This window comes from Onychomys torridus, chromosome 1 (assembly GCF_903995425.1).
Source record: "Onychomys torridus chromosome 1, mOncTor1.1, whole genome shotgun sequence".
In the NCBI taxonomy this organism is placed as follows: domain Eukaryota; kingdom Metazoa; phylum Chordata; class Mammalia; order Rodentia; family Cricetidae; genus Onychomys; species Onychomys torridus.
The window spans coordinates 81,957-105,988 of record NC_050443.1 but is presented as its reverse complement, the minus strand read 5'-3'; the positions used below and the strand labels follow the sequence as shown (position 1 = coordinate 105,988).

The 24,032-nt window shown below is 44.1% G+C and overlaps 1 protein-coding gene across 1 annotated transcript; it reads right to left on the bottom strand.

Annotated features, from left to right (window-relative positions):
* Positions 1 to 1,818: 1,818 nt before the first annotated feature.
* Positions 1,819 to 18,169, bottom strand: Znf761 (zinc finger protein 761). The gene is made up of 7 exons (XM_036194672.1): positions 18,119 to 18,169; positions 14,930 to 15,067; positions 14,436 to 14,526; positions 11,755 to 11,831; positions 8,999 to 9,125; positions 7,130 to 7,257; positions 1,819 to 4,957 (listed from the first exon to the last, which is right to left on the bottom strand). The coding sequence occupies exons 1-6, from the start codon at positions 18,167 to 18,169 to the stop codon at positions 7,184 to 7,186; spliced, it is 558 nt and encodes a 185-aa protein (XP_036050565.1). The 3' UTR covers positions 1,819 to 4,957; positions 7,130 to 7,183.
* Positions 18,170 to 24,032: the final 5,863 nt, after the last annotated feature.

Genomic DNA, 24,032 nt, shown 5'->3' with positions numbered 1-24,032 from the left:
TTGAGAGACGGAGATAGTGCCAGCTGCTGCCATGACAAGGGAGATGTAAGGTACTGGTAAGCCATAAGCCACGTGGCAAAGTATAGATTAATAGAAATGGGTTAATTTAAGGTAGAAGAAATAGATAACAAGAAGCCTGCCACGGCCATATAGTTTGTAAGCAATATAAGTCTCTGTGTGTTTACTTGGTTGGGACTGAGTGGCTGTGGGACTGGCGGGTGAGAGAGGTTTGTCCTGACCGTGGGCCAGGCAGGGAAACTGTAGCTACAAGGGAGTTCTAGGTCCCTTCTGATATTGGCATGACATATTCAGAAGTGGGCAATAAGGAGGGTAAGTATCTACAAGGATATTTGAGCATGAAGCCTAGTGCAGGAGGAAGGCTGCTCCTGAAATGTGAGTCTGGCATTGTGAACATGTCTAGAGGACTCAAAATTATTATTTTTTTTTGGTTTTTGAGACTGTGTTTCTTTGTGTAGCCCTGGCTGTCCTTGAATTTACAGAGATTCTCCTGCCTCTGCCTCCCTAGTGCTGGGATTAAAGGTGTGTGCCACCACTGCATGGAGAGGACTCAAAATTATTAACCTATCATTAATTACACATGTAACAGAATAATGAAAAACCTTAGATGAGATATAACACTGATATAAGTCAAACATATCCCTTTCTTCAACCCTAGATTTTGGGTCCTTTACCAAGTTCCATAAGACAGTTCTGGGCCTCAGGTACACCACTGTCTCCCACTGAAGTTCTCACCTGCATCTAGATTTTGAACATTTGAACCATATATATATATATATATATCCTACTGCACTTGGCCTTAAGCTCTATCCATTCCGTTTTTTTTCATTAATTATTTTTTTCATTCATTCATTTATTTATTTATTTATTTATTTATTTATTTATTTATTTATTTATTTATTTTGAGCTGAGTATTGAACCCAGGGCCTTGCACTTTCTAGGCAAGCGCTCTACCACTGAGCTAAATCCCCAACCCTATTTTATTTATTTTAAAAGATTTATTTATTTATTATGTATACAGTGTTCTGCCTGCATGCATGCTTGCAGGCCAGAAGAGGGCACCAGATCTCATTATGGTTGGCTGTGAGCCACCATGTGGTTGCTGGGAATTGAACTCAGGACCTCAGGAAGAACAGCAGTACTCTTAACCTCTGAGCCATCTCTCCAGCCCCATTTATTTTATCTTACACCCCATTTGAAGCTTTTCCCCTCCTGTCTTCCTGTTCCCCCCCCCCTGCCTCTCTCCCCTCCCCTATCCACTCCTCCTCCGTCTCCATTCAGAAAGGGACAGGCCCGCCATGGGCGTCAACAAAGCATTATCCATTCCTTCTTAGGCTCCAGAAGCTCTAACTTTAGTTCCATACATATCAAACTCAGTCCCCCTCAGTTCCAGGCTTTCCCCCCAAATAGTCCTCCCCTCACTCTGGACCTCTCATAGGAAGGCTTAGTTCCCATCTCTGCCCCCCACACCCCTGTGGGACTCTAGGAGTCACATGGGTCATGGTCCCCTCACCAAGACAAAGAAGTGATTTCTCCCTGCCTCCTGTGGAATGTTCACTGGCTCCATTAACTCACAGTTTGTCTGACCACCCAAATCCAATCCACATTTACTTTTTAAAATTTTATTATTTTTAATGGATAAATAATTGTGTTACATTATTTTTCAAGACAGGGTTTCTCTGTGTAGCTTTGCGCCTTTCCTGGAACTCTTTAGCCCACGCGGGCCTGGAACTCACAGAGAACCGCCTGCCTCTGCCTCCCAAGTGCTGGAATTAAAGGCGTGTGCCACCACTGCCTAGCAGTTTTTACTTTGTATATTACATTTGTAAAGGACACTGATGTTTTAATATATGCACACAGTAGAGAATGACTGAACCAGAGTAACATCCATTACACCTCACTTACTTATATGGAAAGATAGTTGACAGATTTTCTCATTTTAATGTTAGGAATTCTGGTGACTTCTGACATCCCATAGTGGTTTTCCTTTGCGTATCCTTGCTGAGGAATGAGGTGGGACACATTTCCATTTACTTATTGGCTACCTGATGATCTGTGACTTGTGTCACCTCTGAGTCTCTGTTGACCTTGGGGATTCCTGATGCCTCTGTGAGTCTGCCAATCAGTGTAAATGAAGTACTGCCCCCACCCATCCTGCTCTTCACCTTTGTCCTTTTTCTTCATCAACAGACTGTATTCTGATGAAGGCAAATGATCTTTCCCATTCAGTGTGGTTTGTGCACTAAGAAATCACTGCTCAATTCAAGATGGCAAGAGTCATCCCTTATGCCATCTCTGTAAAGTTCTCATGGAACCCACAGGAGGTCTTCCTGGAATGGCTCATGACAGCAACACTAATGGGTGGCCACAAGAACAGTAATAGGCAATATTTAGGGAGTTGACAGTCTCCTGAGACAGTCCCAAGGAGTTTACATGGACCATTTAATTTCCACAGTGATTATACATATGTACAAGGAATGTACAGAACAGACATTTTACAAACACAGTTTTCAACTTTATGATGGCACAAAAACTATTCAGACCTTAGCCTTTTCAAATCATAACAGTGTGAAAGTGTGTCCACACAACTACTGATTTTTCAACTTTGCGATGCTGTGAAAGCATGTTCAATGCAACTACTGATTTTTTCAGTTTTGCAAAAGCATCCTTGGAACAATCACTGATGTCAATTCTCTGAAAGCACACCCACAAAGCAACTGTTTTTTTCCAGCTTTACAATGGCATGACAGTATGCTACATAACTGCCTTTTCCACTTTATGATAGTGCAAAAATGAAGCCATATGATCACTTGATTTTTCAACTCTGTAAAAGTGTACTCAACACAACCACTGATTTTTGAATTTCAAGATGTTGTGAAGGTGTACTGATATAACCATAGATTCTTCAACATCACAATGATGTGAAAACATGCCCAATACACCACTGATTTTCACTTTTAACAAATATTCCAAAAATTTTTTTTTTTTTTTGAGAAAGGGTCATGCTATGTAGGCTAGTCTGGAATCTGGTATGTTGCTCAGGCTTGAACTTTCAATCTTCCCATGTCAGCCTCTTGAGATTACAGACATGTGCTACCATACCTGGCTATTAGTCAAGAAATTATGTGAGATACTCAGTATTTTATTACTGAATAGACTTTGTGTTAGATGCTTTTGCCCAATGTAGGATAAAGGGCATGATCTGAGCACATCTGAGGCAGGATGGGTTAAGCTGTGTGTGGTGTTTGGCTGGTAAAGTGTCTTAAGTACATTTTCAATTGATCTCCTTCAGTGTATGATGGATTTATCAGGGGTAAGGAGCAGCTTGTGAGTGTCTCACAGAGAGCAAAGGGGTGGAATGGTGATGTTAGCTCGTACAGTATATGCCAAGACTAAAGGCTTTGCCACAAACATCACATGAGCAGAGTTGCCCCCTAGAATGAACCTGAAATGTAATAAAAGGTGGAATGGTATTGGTTGGCTTCTGTGAGTTTACTCAACCAAACTATCCAGTAAAAACACCAATATGGACAGAATATGATCATTAAGAAAAGTGACTTTTACACTCTCTCAAATTCACCTCTAGTATGCCTTCTGATAGTCTACAAATAGGCAAGTGACCATGAAAGACTTTCTTAAGATAAATTAATCACCAAGGAGAGAATGAATGAAGGCCAGAGGCCTTGGTACACTCTTTGGAGTCAATGTTTTCAATGTGTGTGAGTCTTCTGATGGTCTCTGAGATGGTTTGTATTATTGTAAGTCTTCCCGTACACCTTACACGTTTTTTCCATGTCAGTTTTCTCATGCTGTTTAAGCTGGTAGCCGTAACTAAAGGCCTTCCCACACTCCTTACATTTATAAGGGGTTTCTCTCCTGTGTGAATTCTCTCATGTTTAAGAAGGCTCGATCCATATATAAAGGTCTTCCCACACTCCTTACATTCATAAGGGGTTTCACCAGTGTGAATTCTCCCACGTTGCATGAGGTGACAGCATTCTGTGCATTTATAGGGCTTCTCTCCTGAATGAATTCTTTCATGTTTCATAAGGCGTGAAACCCAGCGAAAGGCCCTGCTACATTCCTTACTCTCATGGGGCTTCTCCCCAGTGTGAATCTTCTGGTGCTGAGTGAGGTAATGACTCTAGTGGAGGACTTCCCACACTCTTGGCATTCAAAGGGTTTCTCACCTATGTGGATTCTCTTATGCTGAATGAGGCTGGAACCACAAATAAAGGCCTTCCCACTGTCTTTACATTCATAGGACCTATCACCACTGTGAATTCCCTTGTGCTGCATAAATGTATAGAGGTGACTAAAAGTCTTCCCACAGTCTTTACACTCACAGTCTTTCTCCCCAGTGTGAAACCCTTGATGCCGAGTGAGTTCATAGCCACATCTAAAGGTTTTCCCACAGTCTTTACATAAGAAGGTTTTTTTTTTTTTTAACCAGTGTGAATTCTCCTATGAACAAGGCTCGAACCCCAGCAAAAGGCTTTTCCACAGTTGTTACATTCTTAAGGCTTCTCTCCAGTGTGAATTTTCTGGCGTTGAGGAAGCTGATTCCACCATCGGAAGGCTTTCTTGCAGTCTTTACACTCGTAGGGCTTCTTGCCAGTGTGAATTTTCTGATGCTGTCTAAGATGATACCTGCGACTAAAGGCTTTCCCACATTCCTGACGTAAGAAGGAGCTCTCCCTTTGAGGTCTCACACAAGGTGTAGGTGTGCTTTCTCTCTCAGTGGTTGCTTTTCTAGCCCTGTCTGTTACATTATTGACATTTTCCTCTCCAGAGCCCCGAGGTTGTTCACACCCACTTTCACCAATCCCGGCAGGGTGAGGAGATATGCTTTTGTCACTTGGATTCCTTTTGTAAGAGCTCAGTCCGTAAATGCTTCTTCTAATAGCTAAAATGTTTGTCCCTTTGGATAACTTCCTATCTGGAAGAAAAATAACATTAAGAAAGAATATTTATTTTATTTATTTTTTCTAAGACGTATTTATTTATTATGTATACAGCAGGTATGATGGCAGGCCAGAAGAGGGCACCAATTCTCATTACAAATGGTTTTGAGCCACCATGTGGTTGCTGGGAATTGAACTCAGAACCTCTGGAAGAGCAGTCAGTGCTCTTAACCTCTGAGCCATCTCTCCAGCCCATTTTTATTTTATTTTATGTGTATGCATATTTTTGACTGCATTTCTATATGTTCACCACATTCATGCCTGCTGTCAGTGGAGGTCAGAAGAAGGCATTGGTCCCTTAGAACTGGAGTTACAGATGGTTGTGAGCCATGATGAGGGTACTGGGAACCAAATCAGGGTCTTCTGTAAGAAGAGCAAGTGCTCTGAACTGTTGAGCGATTTCTCCAGCCCTCATTTGTTTCTTTGAAAGGGAAAATCAGAAGCTAAAACTAACCACAATTCAAAAGCTTCCTCAGCAGCATTGATATTCTGGGGCCACAGCTTGTTAGTGAGAGAACACAATGGGCACTCATGGTAAAGCCAAATGGGAAAGGACACTGACTGTTGCTCTAGTGATTCTCTGTTAAGAGGTCAGAAATGTCTTAAAAGCAAACACAATACAATGTATGCTATAGGTGGTGAGATGACATACTTGGAAAATCCAAGGAAACTAAATACAGAACTGCTGGTGGCTCAGGGGAGAATACACCTTGGGACGACATGGATACACCTGCAGGACATTATGTTAAGTGAAATAGGCCAGGAACATAAAACCAAACACTCCATGTATTAATAGGGAATGTAAAAATAGCTTATCCTGGTGGGTGGTGGCGGCGATGCATGCCTTTAATCCCAGCACTTGGGAGGCAGAGGCAGGTGGATCTCTGAGTTTGAGGCCAGCCTGGTCTACAGAGTGAGTTCCAGAACAATGAGTGGGACCTTGATTGCTGTAGTAGAGGGTAGAATCTGGGTATAGTTGCTTCACCTGTAATTGAAACACTTAGAAGATCGAGACATGAGGGCGCTACAACTTTGAGGCTAGCCTGGGCTACATAGTGAGTAACAGGCTGGCCAGGGGAACCTGATTGAAAGAAAAAAGTAGAAGGTAGTAGAATACCAGTTCCCAAAAGCTGGGAGGCTAAGGAGTAGGGATGAGGGGAGGCTGGTTAGTAGATAACAAAGTAGCAGGTAAAGAGGAGGATTAAGTTCTAGTACAGCTACTGTAAAGGAACATAGATTTACAACACTGTTTTTTTTTTTTTTATTTATTTTTAATATCTTAAGTTGCCCAGGCTGGCCTTAAACTTGTGATGTGGTCAAGGCTGACTTTGATATCTGTCCCTGTCTCTTAAGTATTTGTGTTGAAGGAATATGCCACACTACCCAGCTTTCACATATTTCTTTCTTTCTTTTTCTTTTCTTTCTTTTTTTTAAAGATTCATTTATTTATTATGTATACAGTGTTCTGTCTGCATGTGTCCCTGCAGGCCAGAAGAGGGCACCAGATCTCATTACAGATGGTTGTGAGCCACCATGTGGTTGCGGGGAATTGAACTCAGGACCTTTGGAAGAACAGCCAGTGCTCTTAACCTCTGAGCCATCTCTCCAGCCCCGCTTTCATATATTTCAAGATAATGCTCTTACTACAAAGAAAGGATCAATGCTCTATAATACAGAGATGAAAGAAAAACAATGGTTTTTATATTGATTGGCTGAGTGTGTATATGTGAGACACACATGTGCTATAGTCCATGAGTGGAGGTCAGAGGACAACCTGGGGCAGTTGGTCCCATACTTTTATCATGTAAGTTCTTGAGATTGAACTTAAAACTGTCAGGCTTGGCAACAAGTGTCTATACCCACTGAACCATCTTGTCAGCCCCCTGAAGAAAAAATTTATAAGGTCAAAAAATTTCATAAGGTCTTGCTATTTAGCCATACTCCAAGTTTTAAGCTTCTTGCCTCAGTTTCTCAAGCAACGGGATCACAGATGTGTCTGCCTCGGTTTTTTCCAATCAGGAACTGTTAAGTTTAGCCATTGAAAACTGAAAATGAGATTGATAAAGACTTCATAAAAGAGAGAGCTTTAAGGAATAAACAGGAAATCAGATGATTGGGAAAACACCCTATTTCAAACATTTGCTTACCCTCAAGGTAAGTGGAGCAAGATGGCTGCCAGCATGCATGAGTTCCGGTCAGAATTACTCTTCTGGTTCTGGGGATGGAACCCTGAGCCTTGGGCATGTCAGTGGAGGTATATCTTCAGATCCCAGTTCTGGGGAGGAGGAGTGGTGAGATAAACTTTGAATTGTATGTTTATTCTGTAGCCCAAGAACTAATGGTAATATCCGGCTTCAGTTTCCCAATGCTAGGATGATATGTGTGAGCTACCATATCCCGTAGTGTGCCACCATGCCTGGCAAGTTCAGTTTCTGTCTTCTCTATGACTAGTCATTTGTACTTGAGTATAACTATTTCTTTTTCTTTTTTTCTTTTCTTTCTTTCTTTCTTTCTTTTTTTTTTTTTCTGAGACAGGGTTTCTCTGTAGCTTTGGATCCTGTCCTGGACTAGCTCTATAGACCAGGCTGGTCTTGAACTCACAGAGATCCACCTGCCTCTGCCTCCAGAGTGCTGGGATTACAGGCGTGCGCCACCACTGCCCAGCGTGTATAACTATTTCTTACAATGAGTAGCTTACAAGCTTGTGAGAATGAACTGTACAACATGGACACACTGTGCTTTTAAGAGTGCATGGCATGCCGGGTGGTGGTGGTGCACACCTTTAATCCCAGCACTCAGGGAGGCAGAGGCAGGCTGATCTCTGTGAGTTCAAGACCAGCCTGGTCTACAGAGAGAGTTCCAGGACAGCCAGAGCTATACAGAGAAACCCTGTCTTGAAAAACAAAAATAAAACAAAAACCAAACCAAAACAAAAAACAACAACAAAAAAATGAAAAGAAAAAAAACAAACAAAAAAAGTGCATGGCACACAGTAGGTCTAACATTAGCCTTTCTTGGTATTGTGCTGTGGATATTGCTCTGTGTAAATAAAGTTCTGATTGGCCAGTGGCCAGGCAGGAAGTATAGGCGGGACAAGAGAGAAGAGAATTCTGGGAGGTGGAAGGCTGGGTAGAGAAAGACACCGCCAGCCGCTGCCATGACAAGATGTAAGGTACTGGTAAGCCACAAGCCATGTGGCAAAGTATAGATCAATAGAAATGGGTTAATTTAAGATAGAAGAAGTAGATAACAAGAAGCCTGCCACGGCCATACAGTTTCTAAACAATGTAAGTTTCTGTGTGTTTACTTGGTTGGTTCTGAGCGTCTATGGGCCTGGCAGGTGAGAGAGATTTGTCCTGACTGTGGGCCAGGCAGGAAAACTCCAACTACAGTATTGTTTTATTTTGTGACATGGTCCTGATGTGTTGGCCTCAAACTCACAATCTTTCAGCCTTGGCCCCTGGAGTGCTGGGACTGTGGGCATGTGCATCCAATGTCAAATACATGGTTCATGGACCTTAACTTCCCATCTCACTTCAGGTACAATGTGCCGGCAAAGGGAATCTCATTTTGGCTTTATACAAAATCCATGTCTAAATTACTTTCTGTTAAACACAAAGGTGTTTAACTTAACAGCAAAGCAGAGCTCTCGATTGAGATGTTTCCCCTTTAGGTGGGTCCTCAAAATCCAAAAGTGAACAGCAATTTGGATGTAAACACAACATCTAAAGACAAGGCTGCTTTCCTTGAAGATAGTTATAAATATCCAGAATTCCAGTTTACCCCTTGATCATGAGGGAAGAGAGATGATCACAAGGGGGGCCAACCAAAGGGGCCAATGACTGTTGGATGAGAAGAAGCAGCCTTGGGGAGTCCACTTCCACACTGATAAACCTCAGTGCCTTCTCTGACAACTGGAAAAAATTCAGCTGGTCTCTCGGAAAATGGTCCTGAGAGTCAGGAGAATGCTGGTACTCCAGGAACAGAGTCTAGGTTACCTGAAGTATACAGCTTACCTAGGGAGAGCAGGTTACTGTAGTTCTCCAGCATCACATCCCAGTACAGGTCCCTCTGCACAGAGTTCAGACAGGCCCACTCTTCCTGAGAGAACTCTATAGCCACATCAGAGAATGTCACCAAATCCTGAAAACAGAAACCCACATAAACCTGATGAGGTGACAGGAGAGACCTTCAGGATGAAGGGGGTGATGGCTGCCACTGTGTTGGCTGAAGATGGAGGGCAGCAAGAATACCACGTTCCAGGCTGAGCACTGCTGTGTTACTACAGAGCCTAAAGCTGTGCAGATAACTAGCTGCCAGGGAGAAGATGAAACAACCTTCCTTTTTGTTCACAAGCACAACATGTTAGTGCCTGCTTGGCCAATTACCAATGGGTGCAGGTTCTTATGATATCTTTGTTTTATTACTTAAAAATAATTAAGTTCACCATGATTCTGATTGTGAATATGGGCACACACATGCCATACAATGTGGTGGTCAAGACGACTTGTAGAAGTTGTTCTTTCTGTTTCTTGTGGTTTCTGAGTATCAAACTTAGCTTGTCAAGCACTTTGGTGGCAAGTGCCTTTACCTGCTGAGCCATTTCTGGCTATATATATTTAATGTTTTTTGAGACAGGGTCTTGTCATGTAGTCTAGCCAAAACAGGAAATTCCTGATTTTCCTGCCTCACACTCCCTCCTAGTGCTGAGATTGCAGATGTGCACCACTACATCCAGATGATTTTTCTTTAAAGGTTTTTTATTTATTTGTGTGCCCATACATGTGTTATTGTGAATGGTCAGGGGACTTGAGGGAGTTGGTTCTGGCTTTTTCCAACACGGGTTCTGGGGATCAAACTCAGGTCACTAGGCTTGTCAGCAAGCATCTTATGATGAGCAATCTCACTCTCTCCCAGGTGCTGCTGTCTCCCTCCCCACTCCATGCTGGAGCTCAAACCCAGGGCCTTGTAAGTGCTAAGTAAGCACTCCATCACTGAGTTACATCCCTGGCTCTCCACCTCTTGGAGTTCAGGGGATTGAATCTAGAGCATCATGCATGTGAGGCCAGCACTCTACCAGTGAGCTAAATTCTCTGTTCTTTTTTTTTTCTTTAATTAATTTTATGTATATAGGTATTTTGCCTGTATGAGTCTGTGCCTCACATATATGCCTGGTACTTACGGAGGCCCGAAGAGGCTGTGGAATCCTCTGGAACTGGAGTTACAGATGGCTGTGAGATGCCATGTGGGTTCTGGGAATTGAAGCTGCGTCCTCTAGAAGAGCAGCCAGTGCTCTTAACCACTGAGTCATTTCTCTAGACCCTCTCTCTTTGTTCTTAAGAAAAAAAAATTACTTTTTAAGATCTTTTATTTTTTAAAATTAATTAATTTAAATTATTTAATTAATTTTGTTTTTTCAAGACAGGGTTTCTCTGTATAGCTCTGGCTAGCCTGCAACTCACTCTGTAGACCAGGCTGGCCTCAAACTCAGAGATCCACCTGCCTCTTTCTTCTGAGTTCTGGGATATGCCTGGCTTCACAACATTCTTTTTTTGGGGGGTGGGGGTATGTCTCTCTATGTAGTCCTGGCTGTCCTGGAACTTGCTATATAGACCAAGATGGCCTCAAGTCCTTTTATTTTAGGCTCTGCATATTTCAGTGTTCTGAATGTTCAAGTCACTGAGCAGTCTCCCATTATAACAACAGAAGTATCACATAGACAGGCTAATGAAATTTAAGCTTATTGGAGTCATATACCTGGCTGGCTGAGACAAATGTCAGTTCTTCCTTTCTCCTGTTCCTGATGCAGAGGACACATGACTAAGCATTGTATGGCAGTCTGGCAGGCCCATCCAACAACAAATATATCTCCTGGTTTCTATGGCAAGCATGTGGTTACAATCCTATTCAATACAGTGTCAACTTGAGAAACCTAACAAAGCTTGTATGTCAGCATGTACTAAGATGAAGATCACCGGACATGCTCCTTCTTACCAACCCAGAACACAAGACCAGTCAGTAGAGATGAACAATGCCTTCTCTTATGGTCCAATGAGACTGGCATGTCCAACTTGTCAGGTCACAGAGAGGCCAGTATTTTGCACAAGGGATTTTGTTCCTTCATTGTTATATTACTCTGGACCAAAAAGAAACTGAGCACACAGGAGTCTCAATAATTCAGTGATTGAATAAACAGTTTATATGGGACTATGATTCACTGGCATAGGGAAAATTGGGAGGTAGCTAAGTAGATAAGGCTTGCTTAGCTCTGGGTAATTCATAGCAATGTCCCCATATCTGACCAGTACATTTTTTAAAAACTTTTTTTTTTCATTATTAAGAAATTTTCTATTCACTTTACATACCAACCACAGATCCCCCCTCCTCTTCCCTCTTCCCATCCCCCAGATTTACCCCCAACCCACCCCCACCCCACCCCCACATTTTCTAAGTCAAGGTCTCTCATGGGGAGTCAGCAGAGCCTGGCACATTCAGCTGATGCAGGTCCAAGCCCCTCCCCCCTACACCAAGGCTGTGCAAGGTGTCACACCCTAGGCACTGGTCTCCAAAAAGCCTGTCCATGCACCAGGGACGGATCCCAATACCTCTGCCTGGAGGCCCTCCAAACAGTTCAAGCTAAACAACTCTCTCCCATATCAAGAGGGCCTAGTCTAGTCCTATGGGGGCTCCACAGCTATTAGTCCACAGTTCATGGGTTTCCCCTGTGTGGCTGCTGACCAGTATATTTTAAGAAGGAAGGAAACACACTTACACGGGCCTTGGTTCCAGAACTCAAGGCTTTCTTGGCCATCTTGGGGCTTCTTCCACAGTAAACACAAAGTCTGAGAACTACAGGAAAAAGTGAATAATTAAACCAGTGGCAACTGGGTTCTCAAATGCCTTCCAGTTTCTACTGCCACATCCCATACACAAACACAGTGGGGCACATCTGAGAGAGATTAAGAAGCTTCTGGATAAAAATCAAGAACATTACAAAAAGAGGCATTTTACTTTTTTGGGGGGTTGTCTCGAAGACAGTTCCCTGCTTGGAGTATGTCTGGGAGAAGTCTGGGATGCAGTAAAGAATCTGGCTTTGTCTCCAAACATTGGGCCTTTGCCACTAGATCTCAAGAGACAATCTCCATCTTACTTGATAGAAATGCTTTGCTTTGTCTTAGGTGGAGGCAGAGCAGTCTGTAAACACCAACCTGGTGATGTAGGGTGAGGGGCTTGGATCACACAGTGACAGCAGACCTGGAGACTGAGATCAAGCATGTAGGCCCCCAGTCAATCACGCTAATGTGCTAGAACTCCTGCTGTGTTGAATGTCAGAGCTTGAGTGAGTGACAGTTAATAACCTCACAGTGTCTGTTTCTTTCCTGCTAAAATTGGAATAGAAAGATTATGAGATGTGGCTGTCCCAAATTTAAGATAATCTATCTAAAGTACGGAGCAATATGAAATGATTTATATCTGCTACTATAAAAGATCAAGAATTTTATAATCTGTTTATTAATTTTTTCCCTTTGCTATGGGGCTCAAATCTTGTTCCTTGTACATGCTAGGTAAGTACCCCATCACTGAGCCACATCTCCAGCCCCATTTAATGTCTGTCTATCTATGCCTCAAACTCAGAGATCTTCCTGTCTCTGCCTCCCCGGTGCTGGGATTAAAGGCATGTGCCATCACTACCCTTGTTTATTTTTCTTTGACAGGATCTCTGTCCCTGACTTGTGACAATCCTCTGGCCTTAGCTTCCCAGACTGTTGGGATTGCAGGCATATAGAGCAAGCAAGCTCAGCTTCCCTTCTTGATGCTTAAGTTTGTGTTTGTCTTCTTTTTCTTCTACTTCTTGTACTTGTACTTCTTCTTCTTCTTCTTCTTCTTCTTCTTCTTCTTCTTCTTCTTCTTCTTCTTCTTCTTCTTCTTCTTCTCCTTCTTCTCCTTCTTCTCCTTCTTCTCCTTCTTCTCCTTCTTCTTCTTCTTCTTCTTCTTCTTCTTCTTCTTCTTCTTCTTCTTCTTCTTCTTCTTCTTCTCCTCCTCCTCCTCCTCCTCCTCCTCCTCCTCCTCCTCCTCCTCCCCCCCTCCCCCCTCCTCCCCCCCTCCCAGACAGGGTTTCTCTGTGTAGCTTTGCACCTGTCCTGGATCTCACTCTGTAGACCAGTCTGGTCTTGAACTCACAGAAATCTGCCTGTCTCTGCCTCCCGAGTGCTGGGATTAAAGGCATGCGCTACCACCACCCGGCTAAATTTGCATTCTTTAAACTGTCTAAATAATTGACATTAATGTTAGATGTTAGGAGCTGGTTTTCATCATGAAACACTTATATAGCTGCATTCCATGAAGAAATGCATCCTCTCTATGAACAGCCAGGGTCAGAGACATTCTGTGTAAAAAACTCAGCTCAGAGACTGTATCCAGGGTTTTTTGCAACAGACCAACAGCTCTGGATTCCATTCACAAACTAAGCTTTGGAGACATTTGTGAATTAATACAAATTTTTAGGAGGATGTGCTGCTCCTATCTTTCTTTCTCTCTCTCTCTCTCTCTCTCTCTCTCTCTCTCTCTCTCTCACTCACTCACTCCCTCACTCACTCACTCTTTTTAAAAAGAGACAGTTCTTCCAGGTCGGCTTTGAACTCCTGATTCTCCTCCCTGTACGTCATAAGTGTTGGAATTATAAATCTGCAACATCACAAATGATTTATTTTTATTTTTTGAAACAGAATTTTACTTTGCAGGCCAGGCTCCATTGTGCTGAGCTTATAGCCATGTACTGCCATGCTCTGTGAAGATTATTGTTCTTGACCATCCAAAGCTGTTTTCTCTTTGTGAACTTCTTAGCACCCATCACTCTTCCCTTCATATGTGTGTTGCTTGTGATTTATAAGTATCCACACATTTATTATTATTATTATTATTATTATTATTATTATTATTATTTGAGCTGAGGACTGAACCCAGGGCCTACCACTGAGCTAAATCCCCAACCCCTACACTTATTATTATTCATGTGATGACAAGATAGTATGTACCAAGCATCTAATGCTTGGGGTTATAAGTATGTTAATGCATTTTATCCTTATAATGACCCAATTTTCAAAAGGTCAAAAACAGGTAGGAGGAACCAATAACAGGTCTGAAATTCCCTCTCATCTTGAATACGTTTTAATGGATATTATTATTATTGTTTAAGCAGATACACTAAAGCAGATCCCCTGATACTGCTCCAAATGGATAGTCTGAGTGGGTCACAAGACTGCACACTTCTTTGCAACTGCTCTTGTGATGTCAGCACCTTTGATCTCATGTATTGGTTCCTATAACACTTGAGTTATTTTCAAAATAAAGAAATACCATCTTTTTTTTTTTCTCCTTAGTATGGTATGTATACCTCAAAGGACAAATTAAAACCTATAAGGCAAAATTCTCTAATCAAAAAGAGAAACTCACCTTTACCTTTAAGATGCCTAAAAGTCCTGAAGACAATCTCTCCGGTTGGCCTGAAGACGGGGTGGGGTAGACGATGATGCAAACAGGACCTCTGTGGAGAACAGGTTAAAACAGAAAACATACCCGGGGTCAACTACTTTTAGTCTATTGGTAAAACCTTGTGTTGGATCTGAACTTCCCAGATACTCGAGGACCTGTCTTTAATATTGCTACCTGTAGCAAGGGGATCTTTGTCCACAAAGAGGACAGCAAGGCCACCTATTTCTGTCATTAAGACTACACACACTAGCTCCGAAACTGTCCCTACGCCTTTGTTCGGTCATGTTACCTAGGGCTCAACTGCGCTCAGATGGTAAAGGCAGAGGACCTACAGGTGTCAGAATTTCACAATGCTTTGACTAGCTGCTCTTGGCCCCTGTCAAAACCACTAACACCAGTCCCGTCTTCCTTATGGAGCAGTCACGACAAATGCGTGTTAGGCTCACACGTGTTACCTGAGTATACCTCAGCAGTGGTACTGCAGACTGCTTCGGTGTCCCACGCAGACGCAAGGTAGAACTGCCACAAGAGTTCGATGCTACAGATGCAGCCCTTCTCTGCAGTGTATACAGACTCGGTGTGTCCCCCTCCCCCTGAAATTTCCAGCCGTGTTGTCAAGGCAACAGCGAAGGGTCAGTGATGCTTACATGCGTGCGTCACGGGAGGGGGTGGGGCATTCACTTACACAGGCAAACCAAGCAATCTCTGAGACTTCAACCCGGGACAGTGCGCATGCGCATGGCGTTCTAGCTGGGTAAGCACCGTGCAATGGAGCAGATACTTAGATTCAAGTGCGTGTGCGCACACACACACACATACACACACACACACACGAGTCCACACACACATGTGAACACACACAGACTCACATGCACGTGCACACACAGATATATGCGTACACACGAGCGCATACAGGGGTATGCCACCTAGAGGGACACACCCACCCATGTTATCATCATTGTGATAAAACATGACCAAAGCAACTTCGGGAGAAAAGGGTGTATTTGTCTTACATTTCCACATCACTGCTCATCTTTGAAGGAAGTCAGGGTAAGAACCTGAGTGGCAGAAACCTGGACCCTTGCAAGTGCTAATACGAGGCTAGAGAGGGTGGTGCTTACTTGTGGTGATATATTGTGTATCAAATAAAGCTTGCCTGAGGATCAGCAGGCAGAGCCAGCCACTAGATTGAACATAGAAGCCAAGCAGTGGTGGCACACATCCTAGCACTTCAGAGGCAGAGATTTGTTTGGATCTCTGTGAGTTCAAGGCCACTGTGGGATACATGAGATTGACCCAGTCTAGGAGAGAAACAGAGCCAGGCAGTGGTGCCACACACTTTTAATGCCAGCACTAGGAAGGAAATGATATGGCTGGGTGGAGAAAGGGATATAAGGCTGGAGGAGACAGGAACTAAAGCCTTTTTGGCTGGGAATGTTTTCAGTTGGAAGCCTTTTGGCTGAGGACACAGAGGCTTTGAGTAAGAGGATTTGTGGAGTTTGTGAGGTGAGATGTGGCAGAGGCTTGTTCCTTTGTTTCTCTGATCTTTTAGCATTTACCTCAATATCTGGCTCTGCGTTTTTTTTAAAATTAAAAGACCATTTAAGATTCGTGCAAAACTTACTGGCTTTCTCAACGTTGTTTACTTAGCCTGCTCTCCTAGGAGCCCCGGGATGGCACCACCCACAATGGGCTGGGTCCTTCCCCATGCATAGTTAGAGAAGAAAATGCTCTACAGGCTTGTCTTCAGTCCTGTTTTAGGGAACTTTTTCTTTCTTTCTTTCTTTCTTTCTTTCTTTCTTTCTTTCTTTCTTTCTTTCTTTCTTTCTTTCTTTCTTACTTCGAGACAGGGTTTCTTTGTGTAGCTGGCCCTGGCTGTCTTGGAACTCACAGAGACTTGCTTGCCTCTGCTTCCTGAGTGCTGGGATTAAAGGCCCTATGCCACTACCACCAGGTTGGAGGCATCACCCTCATCATCTTCTTCCTCTTGTCCCCCCACTTCCAACAGGGCTTTTCCATGTATTATTTATTTATTTACTTACTTACTCATTTATTTGAGACAGGGCTTCTCTGTGTAGCGCTGGCTTTCCTGGAACTAGCTCTGTAGACCAGGCTGGCCTCAAACTCACAAAGATCCGCCTGGCTCTGCCTCCCGAGTGCTAGGATTAAAGCCATGTGCCACTACCGCCTGGCTGAGGTCTTATTCTTTATGTATGTTTTAACATACATGGATTTCCCTCCCATCCCCCCTCCCTTAAAGACAAGGTCGGACTATGTTGCCCTGGCCTGGAATTCAGTATGTAGATCACACTGGCCTACAGGGATCCACCTGCCTCTGCCTTCCAAATACTAAGACTAAAGGTTGAATATGATATATCAGGGCTGGAGAGATGGTTCAATAGTTAAGAGCACTTGACGCTATTGCAGAGGTCCTGAGGTCAGTTCCTAGCACCCACACAGCAGTTCACAATGGTCCACCACTCCAGTGCAAGAGGATCTGACACTGTCTTCTGAGCTCCTCAGGCACCAGACATGCACTTGTACAAATACATACATTCCAGCCAAATACTCACTCACATAAAGTCAAAAAGTGCCCACGGCTCTTGCAGAGGGGCCAGAGTTCCATTCCCAGCACCCATGTCACATTCTGTTCACCACCTCCTGTAAATCCAGTGTAGAGGTGGGGAGTGAACGGGGGAAGTAAAGCTGATGCTCTCCTCTGGACTCTGGAGCAACCTGCACTCACAAAAACATACTGTCCTGCCCCCATAATTAAAGAAGAAACGAAACAAAACAAAACAAAAACCAAACCTGTCTGTAACTTTAGTTTCGGGAGATCCAATGCCCTCTTCTGTCCTCCTCCACAGGCATCAAAGATGAAGAAGGTGCACAGACATACAATAGGCAGAATATCCATACCCATTAAAAAACAATCTGAAAAAAAATTAAAATAGGCAAGTAAGTCCCAGAAATGCAATACTACATCATACCAATAGCAGGTGGACTGTGATAAAGTTAAGATGGACTGAGAGAGAATAGAATGCTGGTCAGTGGGGCCTGGGAGAGTGAAGAGAACCTTTGCAGCTTCAGTTAGAGAGAAGAAATTCATTTGGAAATCTACTGTGGGACTTGGAAATGATCTTGAAAAATCGAGTCCAGCTTATTTGAAAATTGCTGAGTAAAGAGTTTATTGTGCTCAAAAATATGATAATGAGTGAGGGGAGGGAAAGATTAAAGGTCAACGTGATTTAGTCACTCCAGAACCTGTACAAATTTCAAAACATTATTTAATGCTATATAATTTTTTTTGTCCTTTTTTTTTGATACAAGGTTTCTATGTAGCCTAGATGACAGGGTCTCTCTACCTAGCTGTGACTGTTCTGAAACTTACTATGCAGACCAGACTGGTCTTAAACTCAGAGATCAATCTACTTCAAGTGACCTTGAAACCCACCCCCCATAGACAGGGTTTCTCTGTGTAGCCCTGGCTGTCCTGGAACTCACTCTGTAGACCAGGCTGCCTCAGACTCAGAGATCTGCCTGCTCCTGCTTCCTGAGTGCTGGGGTTAAAGGCGTGCGCCACCACCGCCTGGCTGACTTGAACTATTGATCTTCCTACCTCTACCCCAAGGCTCTGGAGTTACCAGCGTGGTGGTCGGAATGAGAATGGCGCCGTGGACTCGGTATAGTCGCATGCTCAGACATCAGGGAGTGGAAGAGCATGGGAAGGATTAGAGGGTGTGTCCTTGTTGGAGGAGGTGTGTCTTTGATGGTTGCCTTTGAGATTTCAAAATCCCATGCTAGCCAGGGGGTGGTAGCGCACGCCTTTAACACCAGCACTTGGGAGGCAGAGCCAGGCAGATCTCTGTGAGTCCGAGGATAGCCTGGGCTACAAAGTGAGTTTCAGGAAAGGCTCCAAAACTATGCAGAGAAACCCTGTTTCAAAAAACAAAATCAAAAACAAGGGCTGGAGACATGGCTCAGTGGTTAAGAGCACTGACTACTCTTCCAGAGGTCCTGAGTTCAATTCCCAGCAGCCACATGGTAGCTCACAACCGTTTGTAATGAGATCTGGTGCCCTCTTCTGTCCTGCAGGGACACATGCTGGCAGAATACTGTATACATAATAAATAAATAAAATCTTAAAAAAACAAAACAAAACCCCAAAACCAAAACCAAAACCAACCAAGCAACCAACAAAACCCATGTCAGTCTCAGTCTTAGACTCTGCTTAATGTCTATGGATCAGGATACAGCGTTCAGCTATTTCTCTAGTACCTTGCTTACTTGCCTGCCATCACATTCCCTGCCATGATAATGATAGACTAACCCTCTGAAACTGTAAGCCAGCCCCTAATCAAATGTTTTCTTCTATATGTTACCTTGGTCATGGTGTCTCTCCTCAGCAATAGAACACATTTGCCAACTTTTCCCTCCCAGTACTGGGGACGACTGCCAGAACTTTCTGTACTTGAGGCAAATGTCTCTGAGCTATATTCCTCACCCAATTAATTTTTAAAGTATTAATGATATAGAATTATTATATATATGTATATAATTATTTTATATGCATTGGTGCTTTTCCCTGAGTATGTGTCTATGTGAAAATGTTGGAACTCCTGGAGCTGTAATTATAGATAGCAGGTGCTGGGAATTGAACCCAGGTCCTCTGGAAGAGCAGCCAGTCCTCTTAACCACTAAGCCATCTCTCAAGCCCCAAGTACTAATGATATTTAAAAAAAATAATTACAGGCTGCAGAGATGGCTCAGTGGTTAAGAGTGTTTCTGCAATTTGCCTCCCTCTGCTTCCCAAATGCTGTGACTTAAGGTATCCCCCACTATGCCCAACATAAATTTTTTTTTTTTAAAAAAAGATTTCCTTTTTGCTGGGTGGTGGTGGCACGCGCCTTTAATCTAGCACTGGGGAGGTAGGGGCAGGAGGATCTCTGTGAGTTCAAGAGGTATACACCTGTGATTCTAGTTTCTTTCAATTTCATCTTTTATTTTGTCAGTGGTATTTATTTCTAAATAGAAGTGTTTTTGTTTTTTGAGATAGGATGGGTTAAACTGACCTCAAACTCACTATGAAGCCAAGACTGGTCTGAATTCTTATTTCTCTCTTGTCTCTGCCTCCCAAATGCTGGTATTACAAGCATGTGCTGTCACACTTCATCCCTAGCAACAAATTTAAACTTTTGTTCAGAAAATTATTAGTATTATTTTCTGTGGCTTTTGAATTTGTGACAGTCAAAAGTTTTAAATAAAAAAAGGGATACAGTAAAAAAAAAAAAAAAAAAGTGTTTCTGGCTTTTTTGGATTTGATTCCAGGGACCCATGTCACGTGGCTCACAACTACCTGTACCTTCACACCTTGGGAATCCAAAGTCTTCTTCTGGTCTCCGTGAAACCATGCAGACATGTGACATAAACACAAAGACACACATACATACATAAAAAAGCTATAAATTAAAAAAAAATCACAAACACCCTTGCTTAGATAAAAAAACAAAAACAAACAAACTCAATTAACCTCTAGGAAGCATTTTCCCTGCACCATTGGGTTCTTAGAAAAGCAGAGCCAATGGGAGGATTTGGACAGTTCTCCAAATGAGTCAGGGAGTACTCTTTGGGCGAGGGCTGTCAGTGCAGCATGTGTTGTGTGTTCCCAACACATCTCTAAGGGAGCAATTACAGGGCAAACTGCTATTAAGGGAGAAAGGAAAGCTTTGATCTGGAAGTTCCAACCCGCACTGAGGCTTCAGTAACTGTCCCGCCTCCAAGGCGGGGCCAAGAGAGGCCCTGAAGACCTGAGAGCTAGAAGGTGACTACTAGAGTTCAATCCATGGGTCTCTCTTCTCTCCCTCTCTCCCTCTCCCTCTCTCCCTCTCTCCCTCTCTCTCTCTCCCTCTCTCCCTCTCCCCAGAGCTGAGGACTGAACCCAGGGCCTTGTGCTTGCTAGGCAAGCGTTCTACCACTGAGCTAAATCCCCCCCCCCCCTTTTGTTGTTTTTTTGAGACAGGGTTTCTCTCTGTAGTTTTGGTGCCTGTCTTGGATCTCACTCTGTAGACCAGGTTGTCCTCGAACTCACAGAGATCCGCCTGGCTCTGCCTCCCGAGTGCTGGGATTACAGGTGTGCGCCACCATCACCCAGTGAGTCTCTTCCAGTGAAAGAGCTGACTCTACTGAGTTGTCTCCTGACCTCCACACATGCACCGTGGAACACAGAGTCAGATGCTAATTACTAAAACAAACAAAACAAACCCACAAACTCAAACAATGGCAAAAACAAGAGCCCACCGAACCTTGAACACACAGCTGTCCAGAGGCAGGAGATAAAAACTACAGAAACAAAAGTGTGTCCATCTGGGAGATGACACCCAAACAGGCAGCTTCTCACGTCAGGAACCTTTGTCAGGAGAGTCTTGAGATGACAGGGGATGGAAAGGCTCATCGGAGTCTTTCTCTTGTCATTTATATAGCCTTCCTGGAGAGTATGTTTGATTAACCTCTTCCGAGATAAAGCCTGGTCACCCTTCCCTCTCTTTCTTTTTTGTGCTAGGGATGATACAATGGTGCATGCTAAACACGTGCTACGCCACTCACCGAGCAACACCCCCATGGCATTAAATGACAGGGTTATTATTTCCATGTCCTGACAGGTACCATTGCCTTGCTCAAGTACATACAATACAGCACCCGCACACAGGCAGATTGCCCACCAGTCACAAGCTCAGCCCTGCCACCTTGAGTGGTACAGTTACATGTGTGGGCGCCGGGACCCTCCAGAGGAGTGTGCAACTGAAATAGAAGAAGGCAGCAAACAGTCGTTATCAGATACTGATTTATTTATTTAGCCATTTACTCAAAGCACTGCTTGTACCACCTATTTGCCAAGCGCGACTTCGCATGCTACCAGGAACAGAATGGCCTGGAGAAATGGCCGAAGCAAGAGAAACGCCCCCAACAACTGGGGACTGCCTCATATGCTTCTGTAAAAATCTCCCTTGCACGCCGGCCCCTCCTGGTGGTTTTAGAGTAGAAAATGACCATGCAGACTCCACCTGGGATGGAAGTCTTTCAGGAGCTGTCCTGGCTTTGGTCTGCCAGTGACATCTCCTTTCTTCCACTCTCATTGGTGGAGCAGTACTTATTCCAGAAAGATGCCCCAAGACATTTCTGCAAGCCCCGGCGAGATCTCCTTCACTAGGTCTCCAGTTGGTCTCGAGAGGCTGCCACTCCCTGGCCTCTCAGCCCATTGATAGTCTCTGGTAGTGGGATTGTATCCAAAGCCTTGATGGGATATCGACATGGCATTGGTCTCCAAGGGAAAGGTAGAACGGTCCCCAGAGAAATGGACTAGGCATTTAATAGGAATATATAACTTCTGAATGAATGTGTGCAGGCTTGTAATGGACCTACAGCCCTGTGGCTAAGGGATTTGATTGAATGCCAACCTGCATGCAGCTCAGCAGAGGTTATTTCAACTGAATAGAGGTGACCAAGCACAGGGACATACATGTGGCTCTAGGCAAGACCTCTTAAGTTGCTGTGAGGGGGCTGGCCAGGGGGAGACCTGCTTGAGGGAGAAGCTGGTCCTCACTACCCCAACCTATGTATCACACAGGGCTAGGCACATATAACTTCCCTAGCTCCTGGTTAGGAAACTCCATCATGGGGTCTCCACAGTCCCAGTGTGAGAACCACACAGTCCTACAAACCATGCTCAACAACTTTTTTCTTCTTCAAGATAGAGTTTCTTTCTCTCTTTCTCTCTCTCTCTTTCTCTCTCTCTCTTTCCCTCCCTCCCTCCTTCCTTCCTTTCTTTCTCTCTCTCTCTCTTTCCCTCCCTCCCTCCTTCCTTCCTTCCTTTCTTTTTCTTTTTTTTCTGGAGCTGAGGACCGAACCCAGGGCCTTGCGCTTGCTAGGCAAGCACTCTACCACTGAGCTAAATCTCTAACCCCAAGACAGAGTTTCTTTATGTAGCATTGGCTGTCCTGGAACTTGCTCTGTAGACCAGGCTGGCCTTGAACTCAGAGATCTGCCTGACTGCTTCCTGAGTGCTGGGATTAAAGCTGTGCACCATCGCCATCTGGTGCTCAACAACTTTAAAAGAGGATTTACTGCTGACTATGGAATAAAGATGAAGTCCTTCAAATTAAAGACCCTCTGTAAAATTGATTGGTCTTCTGTTGATGTCAGCTGGCCACCTGAAGGAACTCTAGATTTGACTCTGATTAGCAGAGTTGCCGAGATCTGTATGGGACCACCTGGCTACTCAGACCATGCCCCACATATTGATTCATGGTATGCCTTGCCCTGAGGCCCTCTGCTATGGCTTTGCTACCAGATACTGGCGCCTTCCCAGCCCCAGACTATATTGGCTACAAAGATTTTTGAGCCTGAAGACACAAGGAAATGCCCCTATTGGCTTCCCCAGAGGATGAAATTTTGCCTGTGATGCCATCACCTTACCAGCTCTAACTGCTTGCACCGCATGGCTCCGAGGTAGTCGAAAGACTATTTGATCCTACCCCTCCAGTAGCATTCACCTGGACACAATGCTCACCAACCCCGGCAGGCCAGCCAGTTCTGCCAGACACAACAACATGGGGATGCTCATCAGACTTTGGTTTGCCAATGTGCCATTGAGGGAAATACCAGGCCCTTTCCTCATCCAAGAAGATGACAGCTATGGTACCAGGCCCTAAATCTGGGCACACCCTTGCCTGGAGAGGAGGGAGAGTCCTCCCATGATTTCAGAGAAGTTATCCAAGAGACTTTTTCCTCATAGCCAGACTTAAAGGATGAGTTGCTTCCCAATTCAGATATGAAACCTTTTATGGATGGGAGCTGAAGCCTAGAACAGGAGGAATAGCCCCTTATATCAAGAGACTCAAAGCAACAATACATCGAGGAAGAGGACTGTTTACCTCAGGGGACAAAGAAGTTAAAAACAAAAACCAAATCCTACAGGTCCTGGAAGCTCTCTGGGCCCCCAGCCGTGGCTGTGGTGCACTGCCAGGCTCACACAAAGAGTCAAGTAGATTGTTAAACCAATTAGCAGATTAGACAGCCAACAGGCTACCCTCTGTGCAGACACAGCCCTGCAGTCCCCTCTGTTACCCCTCCAACCCCCCACCAAGGTATGTTTACACTCTTTGTGCTCCTAGAACTCCCCTCACAGAAGCCAGAAGAATTAAGAAACTGAAGAAGGGGCTACTGAAAACCAGGAGGGCTGGCTGAGAAATACAGAGAGGAAAATAGCAATTCCTGAGATGACCACTCCCAGCCTAGTCTGGCAAGCTCATGAAATAACCCACCTGGAAAAACTGCCCTACAAGAATCGTTGCAAAGAAATTTGGTGGCTGCCAACACTGACGCGGCAAAGCTAGCAAAGTCTGCCTGCAGAGTGCTCGAAACAATCCAGACAGGGACCCAAGACCCACATGGCGACAGAACCAGGGGTCCTTCCTACCCACTTAGACATCTAAAAGTGGACTTTATTGACATTCCACCCAGCGGAGGGGACATATAATTTGCTGGTTATGGTGTGTGCTT

Bases quoted from the DNA above. Each gene is read 5' to 3' on its own strand.
- Znf761 (XM_036194672.1), bottom strand. From the start codon at position 18,169: ATGCGACTATACCGAGTCCACGGCGCCATTCTCATTCCGACCACCACG. The intron at 14,527-14,929 runs GTAACACGTGTG...TGTTCTCCACAG, and splicing joins CACTGCTGAGGTATACTCAG to AGGTCCTGTTTGCATCATCG. The intron at 7,258-8,998 runs GTAAGCTGTATA...CCTCCTCCCCAG, and splicing joins CAGTAACCTGCTCTCCCTAG to AACTGGGATCTGAAGATATA.